The sequence below is a fragment of the Typopeltis vanoorti genome, chromosome 4 (assembly GCF_054136105.1).
Source record: "Typopeltis vanoorti isolate ZY-2024b chromosome 4, IOZ_Tvanoo_1.0, whole genome shotgun sequence".
NCBI classification, from domain to species: domain Eukaryota; kingdom Metazoa; phylum Arthropoda; class Arachnida; order Uropygi; family Thelyphonidae; genus Typopeltis; species Typopeltis vanoorti.
The window spans coordinates 156129019-156141699 of record NC_143552.1 but is presented as its reverse complement, the minus strand read 5'-3'; the positions used below and the strand labels follow the sequence as shown (position 1 = coordinate 156141699).

General features: G+C 36.3%; 1 protein-coding gene across 5 annotated transcripts in view; it reads left to right on the top strand.

Moving 5' to 3' along the window:
• LOC150107782 (eukaryotic translation initiation factor 4 gamma 3-like) overlaps positions 1–12681 on the top strand; it is a 949069-nt gene that overhangs the window by 581612 nt on the left and 354776 nt on the right. For all 5 annotated transcript variants that reach the window (XM_090392049.1, XM_090392050.1, XM_090392046.1 and 2 more), the window contains exon 13: positions 6148–6267. In XM_090392049.1, the coding sequence (XP_090248175.1) occupies positions 6148–6267 (120 nt within the window). The remainder of the gene's footprint in view (positions 1–6147; positions 6268–12681) is intronic.

Sequence of the window (12681 nt, the reverse complement as noted above, 5' to 3'; positions counted from 1 at the left end):
ATATATATTTGGTGTGGTGTGCATTGAAATCCTCTCCAAGATTGATGCTATACATCTACAGCTATGGTTAATTGATGATTCCTCACTCACAGAGCCACTCCAGTTCCTCTTTCATAGACTTTCACTTTCTGCCTTATGCCTATTTGCACAAGTACTTTCATGGACAGTACTTTGTTGAATGGTCATTATCATTCCTTCACTTTTTTTGCAAATTGTAAGCACAAGTGCATCTTATAAGTCTTGAGACCTTTCATAAGTAGGTCAGATATATATTTTTTAAAAAATGGGGGGGAAGGAACACTAATTTGATATTTGAAATAGATCTGCTTACTGTATTTATAAAGAATTGAAGTAGAGCAACTTTCACACATGAAACATAAGCTCAGACATGCAAATGTTATTGAAGAACAAATTGGTTGACCATAAATTGGACCATCAGCCTTGATTTGGGAACAAAGTGCACAGTTTACCAGCAAAGGTCTGGCCTGCTGATTAGCTGAGAATGATAGTGGATTAAATATAAATAAGGAATCAGTAATGTCTACTTAAATCACTTAAAAGTCAAAGCTTAGAAGAGTTTGATAACAAGAACCAAACCTTAGTTCTTCTTTTTAAACTTTTTTTTTATGTTGTGAAGTTTGCAAACTGTACAAAAATGAGAATTTCATGGTGGATTCAAAAAATTAAAGTGATAGTCCTGAACACAAAAAATATCAAAAGTTTACAAGAATTAAATTATCTTTGGAGAATATGAAGAAAATGCAGGAAAGGAATGTATTATTTTTTTTTTTTTAATGACATAAGAATATAGAAGATAAACATCTTGAGGATGCAAAATGTTTTGGAGGTTCTTAGAATGGCTTTAAAAATTGAAAAATGCATTATTCTAGATAAGGATATTCTGAATATTCAGAGTAATTATTTTGAAAGATTTTTAAATAAGATAAGCAGTAACATCACAAAGGTTAATAATGTATACATATAGTAATGAACAGTTAAAACTCATACGAAAAACCTGAAATATGTAATGTTCAGCTGGACTGGTTCATGTTCAATCAGAAATACCTTCATTTGGAGGTATATAATATTTTTATATTGGCTACATGGCATAATTCAGTGACTGTCAGTAGGCCAAATTCCATAATCAGGATAGAGATCTCATGATATCAATTACTTAGTGCAGCAAATAAAGTTATGAGACCAAATTTGAAAATAATAATAATTATTTTCAAATTTGGTCTTCATGCTTGTATGTAGGAAACTAGAGAAACATACATACAAGCATGAAGACCTATCTAAGTCATATAAGGGTTGTGTACAAGCTGGAAAAAAGTTCAAATAACACATGTGAAAAGTTACGAAACAGATTTTGTTCGTAAGAACAAACTACTAGGAAAAAGAAAATCAGGATATCCTCTTAAGAGATTTAGCACTGACTTCTAAGGCCAGACTGGTCTCTGCCTTAAAATCCTTGACAAGCATGATGATGACCTTCTGGTTTCTACTTAGGACATGGACTACTCATTATCAGTAGCACATTCCAGTATGAAGATCTGTACAAATTTACATGCAGTTGAAGACATAAGAAAAGTTGAATGTCAGGACAAGAGGATTTGAAATAGAAAGTGATGACTATTTAGTAATAAACTCCAACTCCATCTAATAATTTATGTGTGCTCTTCTGTTCCTAATAAGTTCATTAATTTGCTTAGGCATGGAATCTATCAATGTAAAAGACATTTTTCTTATTTCTCCATCTCGAAACCATACTTTTATAATGGATCGTATTAAGTTATCCTTTGTATCTCAATTTAATTTTTCAAGTCTCGTTTTCACTATGTCTCACAAATTTTTTATTAGGTTAATCTCAGGAGTGTTACTTGTCCGCTGAAGCAATTGGATGTTGTGATTTTTTTTTTTTTACGGAACTCTTTCACTTTTTTTTGAAGCATGACATGGAGCGAGATCCTGTTAGAAGACAAGTTCTTTGTCTTTCTACATCTGTGGGACCACTCCTTTTCTCATATATTTTTATGTATTGGTCACTTTTCTTCATACCTTCAATAGGCACAAGTGATCCTATACTGTGATGTGTAAAACAACCTCAGAACATCTTTTTAGCTGGGTGCTTGGAGCTTTGTTGAAGGTAGAAAAGTCTTCTCAGCTGCTGATTTGCAAATATACCGTACTTTCTCTCTCTCTCTCTCTCCCCTTGGACACAGAAATGGTTCTTACCTGAGAATATGACCTTCCATTTCTCAGCAGTTCAATCTCTGTGCGCTTTTGCCCTCTGGAGCCTCTTTTTTTGCATAGCCATCATCAACAGCTGTTTCATTTTTGGTCTGTGGGCAGTTTCCCCCTCCTGCTTCCAATAATCTTCAACAGACTGTCATATCAGAGACATTAATCTGACTAGCTGCCAAGTCTCTATTTAAGTCTATAGCAGACAATCTTGGATTCATTTTGCTTTTCCCAACTAGTTACCAATTTTGGTTAAGTGTCGTTTTTTTTTTTTTTTTTTTCCCTAAAAATTCCTTTTCTGTCAGGAGAAAAGGTACCTGTCTACCACCTAAATCTTTTTAAATTTGCATTAACAGTGTACCCAAACCAATACCACACTCATAGGCAATTTTTCTCTGAGGCATGGATTTTGCTTCATCCAGTAATTTGTTGAGTTTTTTTTTAGATGAATTTTGGTAGGCCCATTATTAAGAAAGAAACAACATCCATAGATGTAGAAATCATGAAAAGACTCGCATACCATGCAAGACCTCCCAGAATATGTGGTTCCCCAAAATTATATAAAAGTAACTGCCCACTCAGACCTATTGTGGAATCTATACCTCCCCCCCCCCCCCAATTGGGAACTCAACCTCTTCAATAAAAAAAAATTCCATCGAATTTCATACAAGGATAAAAGACATTAACCTGGCAGATGCGGACATGTTAGTAAGCTTTGCATTGTCTCTCTCTTCACTAATATCCATCACAAAGAAACAATAGAATTGTTAACCCAAAAATTCCACCTGACATATTGGATTGAAATTTGCAGTCATATCAGGTTACTTCACATGGAAAGATAAAATATATAAACAAGAGGAAGAAAGCAATGGGCTTACCCTTATCACCTAACTTAGTCAACTTTCTGCTTGATGAACACGTAGAAGATAGAATTTTTGCTCTTGACCCAAAACCCAACAATGTAGCTATGCTATGTTGATGACATTTTGCAGTCAGTATGGAGTCGCACAGAACCTGAACTCTACTTATTTCTACAAAAAATCAGCATCCTCGTATCAAGTTCACACTAGAAAAGGAATGATCAACACATTTCCTTTCTTGATGTTCACATCCAGCGCAAGCAATTTCCACTTTCGTCTACCGAAAACTAACTTTTTCAGGTCATTATATCCATAATACATCGGCTCACCATCCTTCTTAAAAATATGGCATCATAAAATCTTTAATATCCAGGGTGCACAAGATTTGTTCTTCTGAAGAATCCCTATAACAAGAATTGGAAATGAGCAAAGAAAAGAAACAGGCCTTACTAAATGGATATAATCCAATAACAACCGATAAAAAAAAAAATAATTAACCACCCTCCTACAAATCAACCTAGACAAGAAGTCCACTGGACTATATTCCATATATTAAAGGCATTTCTGAATGTGTGGAAAAAATTATGAGAAAATATCAACTCATTGCTACTCACAAACCTATCAACCAAATTCACAACTTTGCTACGTTCTCCAAAAGACAAACTCTCACCAATGATGCTACCTGATGTATAGCAAGAACCATATTCATGTAGCTTGTCTTACTATGAAAAAACATGAAGATCTATAAATAAACATACATCAATACCACATCTGCCTTATGATACCTTACAACTCTGGCCTTGCACAACATGGAATCGAAAATGCTAACCACAGGATCCACTGGCAGAATGGCAAGTTACTACACAGATCTGCATATAAACGTGAATTGTTATATAAAGATAGTACTGAAACCTTACTTCATAGATGCCTGTCTTACTATTCCAAATGTGTGGGAAATTATTATCCTCAATTGTATTCAATAATATATCTACTATATTTTAATTTCAGCTCACTAGTTTTTAATCCATAAATGTATATATAGGATTTTGTTTTTTGAATTCAATTGCTATTGTTGTTCGTTATTGTACTGATGATGTTTTATAATACATAAGATGAAATATTTACATAATAAAAAAGTTATTTACTGTGGCATTTGTATTATTCTATAATTAAGGACTCATTAGGAAGGGCACTCCACTACACAAAACCACTATTGACACCATCTGCTGCCCATCACCATCAACAACAACAGTATTTTTTGTTTGTAAATTGTGTTTGTTCTCATGGGCAATTTGCCTATGCATGGGATGAAGGAACACATTAGACACATGGATGCCTACATCAAAACGCAACACTATGTAGATAAACTATGAGAGATTTCTATCTCACGAACGAACATTCTAGTTGGGATATTGCTTCATTACAAATATTCCTGTGGACGAAGTTATGATAATCTGTTCCCTCAAGACATCTCTCAGCTATTTAGACAGTCTCAATTTAGATTTTTTCTGGTGGAATGGAAAAGTCTACAAACAACTATCTGGCCTTGCAATAGAAAGCTCTCTATCTCCTCCATGTGCTGACTTTTTCATGGAAAACTTTGAAAAAGATGTCTTGTTATCTGCAAATCCTAAATGATCACTTGGTGGAGATATGTAGATGACATATTTATAATATGGAAACGATGTGGCTGAGTTCCACGATTTTCTTTAATCTATTAACTCCTTCTACCATAAAATCAAATTCACTTTAGAACTTGAAAATGGAGGAAAATTACCTTTCCTACATGTTTTAATTTCGAAAAAAACAGTAGGAGTTATCTCTTTTAATGTATACCATAAGCCCACTCATACAGGTTGTTATCTGCATTTCTCTTCGTTGCACCATATATCGCGAAAATTAGGTATTATACATATGTTGAAGAAGAGGGCGATCTTCTCTATTATAAGAGATGAAGGAACACTAAAGAATTACATTCTCTTCTCCAACTATTGGTCAGCAAGAGATATTCTAATAAAATGTTATAAAGAATACTATTCTCTGCTCCCTCTCCACGACAGATCCATGACATTCACTTCAGAGCCTCAGGTTCCATCCTTTATATTAGCAAACTTTCTCTAAAAATCACCAAACTCCTGAAATCTGACGACATTAATAAGAGTGGCCTTCAAGTTCTTTGTGACGGTAGTACGAACTCTGTTACACTTGTGCAAGGACCACAACCCTTTCAAAACAAACATCCTAGAGTTTTTAATATTCCATGTTCTTCTGGCCTTACTTAAATAGTTCAAACATCTAGAAGTTTAGGTATAAGGCAAAAGGAGCATTTTGGAGATATCAGTAAAATCAGAGAAGACAGCTCAGTCCTAGCTTTCAACTTTTCCCACACTCACCACAATATTGAATAGGAAAAGAGCTACATGTCTTACATAGAAGATAACTTCCGTGCCCGCAACATCAAAGAGACTACGATGGTAATCCATTCACAAGGCACACTCAACTGAAACCAAGGAATGATTTTATGTGACATTGCGAAGTCACTTATTAGATCTTTCAACACATTGGACTTTATTTTTTCTGCAAACTATCATGCACACTTGCTGAACAATGAGTGACCTGTGCCAGCTTCCACACTCCACATGTTTCTGTTTCTACTTTTATTTTTGTGTAATGGTTCTTACATATACAATTTTTAGTTATGTAATGATTTATTTACTGCTTATTGTATATTTATTTGTTCTTCCTAACCCAGATGAAGCCACTAGCATATGTGGCGAAACTAGTAAGATTAATTAAATAACTATTACAACCTATAAACTCAGTGTTACTTATTTTTGTTACATTCATTTTTGGTTGAAAAAATCAACATACTCATCAAAATAAATTTCATTTATAAATTTGGTTTCCTATTTCAAATCATAATTTATAGAACTGTAAAAATTTCTTTCCTCACTTCAAATATTTGATCACTTTGAAAATTCATGAAATTTTCCTTTTAACAGCCTTTTGCTATAAATTATTAATATTTTTAATTTTTAATATATAGCCTGTTCCACACAGAGTAGTTCCAGAAATGAATCGGATGGCTATGACTCCTCTTCAGACACGAAATTATGCAGATTCTTTTATGCCTACATTTGCAAACCGTACAGGAACTTCACGTCCAGTAAGTATTACTTGTGCTATGAAATAATAATAATATTTATAAACATATATAGCAGTAAGTTTTTCTTGAAGTACTAAATACCAGATGAGTAATTTTTAAGTTAGATTGATTGTTCATATATCAGAGGTTTATTGATATTGTCTCTCTCATACACTATCTGATCAAAAGTATCCGGACACCTACTTGAAACTGTAATCAGACTTTACCTGTGACACACTTTTCAGTAGTGGGCATTAATATGGGGTGGGTCCATCCTTTGCTTCAATGACAGCTCTAACTCTGCCAGGGAGACTTTCTACCAGGTTTTGGAACATCTCTGAAAGAATGGCAACCCATTCTTCATGAAGAGCTGTAGCTAGAGCAGTTTGTGATGTGGGTCTGGAGTGAAGTCGGCTTTCTAATTCATCCCAAAGGTGTTCTATGGGATTCAGGTCAGGGCTTGGGCCGACCAATCCATTTCTGAAACGTTATTATCCACAAACCATTCCCTCACAAACCTAGCTTTATGGCAGGTAGCATTGTCATGCTGATACAGACAATAGTCATCACTGAATTGATCTTCTACGTTGGACAGTACGGAACGGGTCAAAATGTCCTTGTGCCCTTCTGCATTTAGTTATCCATGTAGTGTTATGAGAGAGCCATGTCCATTCCATGAAAAGCACCCCCACACTCTGATGCCACCCCTTCCAAATTTCACTGTTAGCACTACACGCACTTGCAGGAATCGTTTTCCGGGCATTTGCTACATCCAGACCCTCCCATTGGGCTTCCACGTTGTAAAGTGTGATTCATCACTCTCAATCACATGTTTCCACTGTCCAGTGGCATTGCTCTTTACACCACTGCAGGCGCCGCTCGGTGTTCACAGGAGAAATGTTTGGTTTATGGGCACCTGTTCGACCATGGAATCCCATTCGTCTTAACTCTCAATGCACAGTCGTGGTGTTGGCTGGACAGTTAGTGGCACTGCAGAACTCTCGGGTGATTGTTTCACTTGATGTCTAGTGATGTCCACGAACCACCTTCTTCAATGCTCGATGGCCCCTATCTATCATTAAATGCAGCCTATCTGACCATGGTTTTGTTCTTGTTGTGCATTCATGTTTCTACCTCACAATCACATCACCAACTGTTGACTTGGGCAACTTGAAGAGGGCTGAAATGTTTCTGACAGATTTCTTACTGATCTGGCAACCAATAACTAGTCCATGTTCGAAGTCACTGAGCTCCCTTCACCTACCCATTCTGCTCGTACTTCTTATCACTGAATGACACACACATATCTGTCCCTCCTTTTTTGCTGGTAAGTGAGGTCGTGGTGACATCTAGATGTCAGTTTACGAATTACAGAGGGGTGTCCGGATACTTTTGATCAGATATCATATATGTAAGTATTGTATTGTAAGTACTTATTATGTGATATTTCCAAGCAAGAAAGTGCATCCTGTAGCTATGTATAGGTAGAATAAGATTGTGTAAGTAATATCGAAATAAGCTTACCTTAATCCCAATTGTGTATAGGTAATTATTGTAAGAGTAAGAAGAGGTCTGTACTAGATAATGTAAATTAATATTGATTTATGCTTACTCAAGATATGAATATTTTAATTTTTTATATGTATGACTAGCAGGATATTCTAGATTGTGATATTTTAAGGGAAGAAACATAGAACAAAGCATGAATCGGGGGGGGGGAATGTATGTATGTATGTTAATGTGGTTCAGACTGTGTAGATATTCTTTTTGATTTAATTGAATGGTTTGTGAATAACACATTGGACTGATTCTGTCAATGCACTATCCTGTAAATTTTGAACCTACATGCAATAGTTTAAGTGATCAATAATCAAGCCACAGCTAATTAAAGGTAAAGATTAACATAAACGGTGAATGCTAGCAATATCTGCTTTGTCTTTAATTTAAAATCTTATAATCTCGCACTCAATACATTGAATGTGTGTGTGTGTAAATGAGTAGAAGGGTCATGTATATGTATGTATGTATACTTTGTTAATAAAATATCTAAAATGAAAATTTAGTTTAAATGTATATGGCATAGTGAAATGCCTTGGAAAAGAAGCTGTAAAAAGTGTAAGGGGAATATATGTAAAACTCTATGAGGAAAAAAAAAAATATGTATATATATATGTGTGTGTGTGTGTTGTACATGTGTATATATACACACACACACACACACACACATGTATAAATACCCTTAGTAAATTAACAGAAGTATTTATTGAGATTTTCTTCAATTCAAGCAAGAAGCCAAGAGTTTTGGCACAGGCGAAGGCCATGGCATATCAAGATCTGTATGATCAATTAGAAACAAAGGAAGGACAGAGAAAAATTTACCAACTAGCGAAATGTAGACATAAAGCAGCAAAGGACATCTTACATGTGAGGCAGATCAAAGATGCTGAAGGAAGAGTATTATGGAAAGATGTGGACATAAGAAACAGATGGAAAATATACTTTCAGGGACTTTTGAATGAGGAAAATGCAAGGACTCTCAGAGGAGATGAGCAGCCTTCTGAGGGGATGGTGCAGAACATCAGTAGAGTGGAAGTGACGGAGGCCATGAAGAGGATGAAGAATGGAAAATCGGTGGGCCCCGACAGAATTCCAGTGGAGGCGTGGAAGGCACTGGGGAAGAGGGAATTGACCTGCTGTGGGACCTGTTCATGAACGTTTGCCAACAGGAAAATATAGCTGATGAATGGAGAGAGAGTACTCTTGTTCCCATCTACAAGGGTAAAGGGGATGCACAAGACTGTAAAAATTACAGAGGAATAAAGTTGATATCCCCCACAATGAAGATCCTAGAAAGAGTTCTTGATGGTAGATTGAGGAAGGGGGTGGAGATTGCAAAGGAACAATTAGGTTTCATGCCTGGTAGATCAACAACAGATGCTATATTTGGGTTACGGCAGATGATGGAAAAATATCGAGAGAAACAAAGGGAGCTACATCTGGTATTTATTGATCTGGAGAAAGCATACGATAGAGTGCCATGGCAAGAAGTCTGGAGGTGTCTGAGGGAGAAGAAGGTGCCGGAGAAATATGTCAGGTGGGTGCGGAAAATGTACAGAAATGTGAAGACAAGAGTTCGGACCTGTTTGGGACAGACAGAAAGTTTTCAAGTAACAGTTGGCTTGCATCAAGGGTCAGCATTAAGTCCGTTTCTGTTTAATATTGTGATGGAGGTGGTAACAGAGGAGGTGAGAGAAGATGCACCTTGGACAATGTTGTATGCATATGACATCTTGTTGTGTGTAAATTCAAGAGAAGAAGCGGGAACTAAACTGGAAAGATGGAGAAAAGTACTGGAAGAGAGAAGTATGAGACTGAGCAGAAATAAGACAGAGTATATGTGTTGCGCAGTGGGCGGCAGCCAGGAGACAGATCTGGAGCTGGAAGGAAATGTCATCAGGAAGGTGAGAGACTTTAGATACTTAGGTTCAACAGTGGAAGAAGATGGAGGAGCTGAGAAGGAAGTGGGATGCAGGATACAAGCGGGTTGGAGGAACTGGAGGGAGATAGCTGGAGTGTTATGCGATAAGAGGGTGCCGATCAATCTGAAAGGCAAAATTTATAGGACAGTAGTGAGGCCAGCTATGACATATGCTATAGAAACTGTGGCCCTGAGGAAAAATAATATCAGCAGGATGGAAGTAGCAGAGATGAGAATGCTTAGGTGGATGTGCGGTGTGACCAGAAAGGATCGTCTGAGAAATGACTATGTCAGGGGAACAGTGAAAGTTACGAACTTAGGAGCGAAAATACAGGAGGCAAGGTTGAGATGGTTTGGTCATGTGGTGAGGAGGGAGGACGAATATGTGGGAAGAAGGGTCATGCAGATGGATGTGCAAGGAAGGCGGAAGCGTGGGCGGCCAAAGAAGAGATGGAGGAAGCTGGTAGAAGAGGACTTGAAGATGAAGAACTTGGATGTGGTGACAGCCCAAGACAGGAAGGTGTGGAAGAGACTCATTACAAACAGTGACCCTGCTTAAGTGGGAAAAGCTGCAGAAGAAGAAGATTTATTGAGATTTTCTGCTGTCTTTCTAGGCAGCATGATCTGCAAAAATCCCACTAGAGTGCAACAACTTTATAGCTGAGCTGTATATTATAGAGCTCAAATTAAAATATATCAGGTTGCATCGCCTCCAAATTTGCATAATGTATTCATATGCACACAGTTCTCTTCAGGCAATAAAAAGTGTAGAGCTACAGAAAAACTCAGAGCTGTCTTGAATTGAAGATCTCCTCTCTCTCTCTATTATTGAAGCTATATTTACATGTACACTTCTGTTGTATTCCAAACCACATTGAGATCAGAGTTAATGATGCTGTAGATACTGCACCTAGGTTAGCTTGTTTTTCAAGAGTCCAGCTTCTTCCTTAACCATAATTGACTAGCCACTGATTACCATACACAAACTTTTATCTTGGTGGCTTTTATCCTAAACAGCGAGAGAGATTAATAATGAACTCTACCAAATTAAGCCTGAAATTAAATTATATGAGTCTAGTTCTACACAGCATTGTAACAGAAGAAGCTGTTCTTGCTTGTCTCTGCATAGTCATCTCACACTGTTCTTTTTATTGAGGTGTAATGAAATGCCTCTATGAGCTCTGTAATGCTGGACTGACTATCAGTAATTGTCTACTTTAATTTCATGAATGTGCAGTCATTATTTTAACCGTATTCACAATCTATCTGATCTCTATACACGAAGATAGATTTTATCAAACTCAACAAATGATTCTTTTGTTTTTTATTTTTATGAACAGTAAATATTTTTTACTATATGTAGATTGTTTACATATTTTTATTTATACTTTGTTGTTGCTTGTATATGCCCTTTAAATACCTTGTTATATTTAAATTATGTTTTATGAACTTTTTTACATTTTTTCATCATCATCAATTTCCTGCCATGTACCCTCAAGGGGTGTACAGGATATGATAGTACTACATGAAAAATTTACATCATTACTAACTTCCTATCTACAATTTTCCTACAAATCAGTCTGTTACTTGTCAAGACTCCAACATTATCAGATCTTCTATTTCTACCGTCTACGGCACTTTGTACATGTACACTTCTGTTGTATCAATCCACCTATATCTTGGTCTTCCTCTGGGTCGTTTTGCTGCCAACCTGGCAGAGAACACTTGTTTTGCTAATCTTTCCTCGCCAATTCTGTTTAAGTGACCGTACCACTTGAGATTAGCTCTGTTAACGCATTCCTGGATTCTGACAATGTCAAGTTCTTTCCTAATATCCTTGTTTTTAATATGATATTGCCATTGATGCCATCTGTTCACGCCTATAATCTTTCTTAGGACTCTCATATCTGTGGTCTCTAATCTTTGTTCAAGTCTTTTACATCTGACCCAGCTCTCAGATCCATAAGTTAAAACTGGTTTGAACACTGTCTTGTATACAGCTAATTTAGTGTTCAGACTAATTTCTCAATTATTCCATATGAATTTATTCAAGTGACATCCTACCATACCAGCTTTGTTGATTCTGTTGTCTATTTCCATATTTAATTTACCATCTTCACTAAAAATTGTGCCTAAGTAGCTGAAATGTTTTTCTTGTTCCACAGGTTCTCCATTCACAACACAGTTGACATTTTCAATGATTCTGCCTATTTTCATTGTCTTTGTCTTTTTATTGCTGACCTTCATACCATGTCTATTACAACAGCAATTGAATTTAGTCAGAGAATCTTGCAGACTTGTAGCAGATTTATTTAGAAGTATAACATCATCCGCATAAAGCAAAGAGCTGACATTAACATCTCCAATTTTGATATCAGGTTTAATACCACTTTCCTTCATAATGTGATCCACATAGATAATGAATAACAGAGGGGATAATGTACATCCTTGTCTTACACCAGATTTAACATTAAACCATCTTCCTGTACTTCCTTCAATTCTAATTGCTGACTTACAACTCAAATAAAGACTAAGTATTGCTTGATATAATGCTCCATTGACACCATATAACTGTAGCGTATTGAATAGCTTCTCTCTTGGCACCTTGTCATGTACCTTTTCCAGATCTACAAAACTTAAATATAGATCTTTGTTATATTCCCATGATTTCTCAACTATTTGTTGTAAAGTGAATATCTGATCCTGACAGCCTCTATTTGACCTGAATCCAGCTTGTTCTTCACCAAGTTTTTCTTCAACAATTCTTCTCAAACGTTTCTCAAGTTTCTAAACTTGCATAGAACTTGCCAGGAACACTCAGTAATGAAATGCCCCTGTAATTCCCATATTCAGTTTTATTTTCCTTTTTATATATGGGTACTATGAGAGCCCTACTCCAATCATCTGGAATTTGTCCTTCTGTCTAGGCCTTCTGAACTGTGCAGTGCACCCACTGT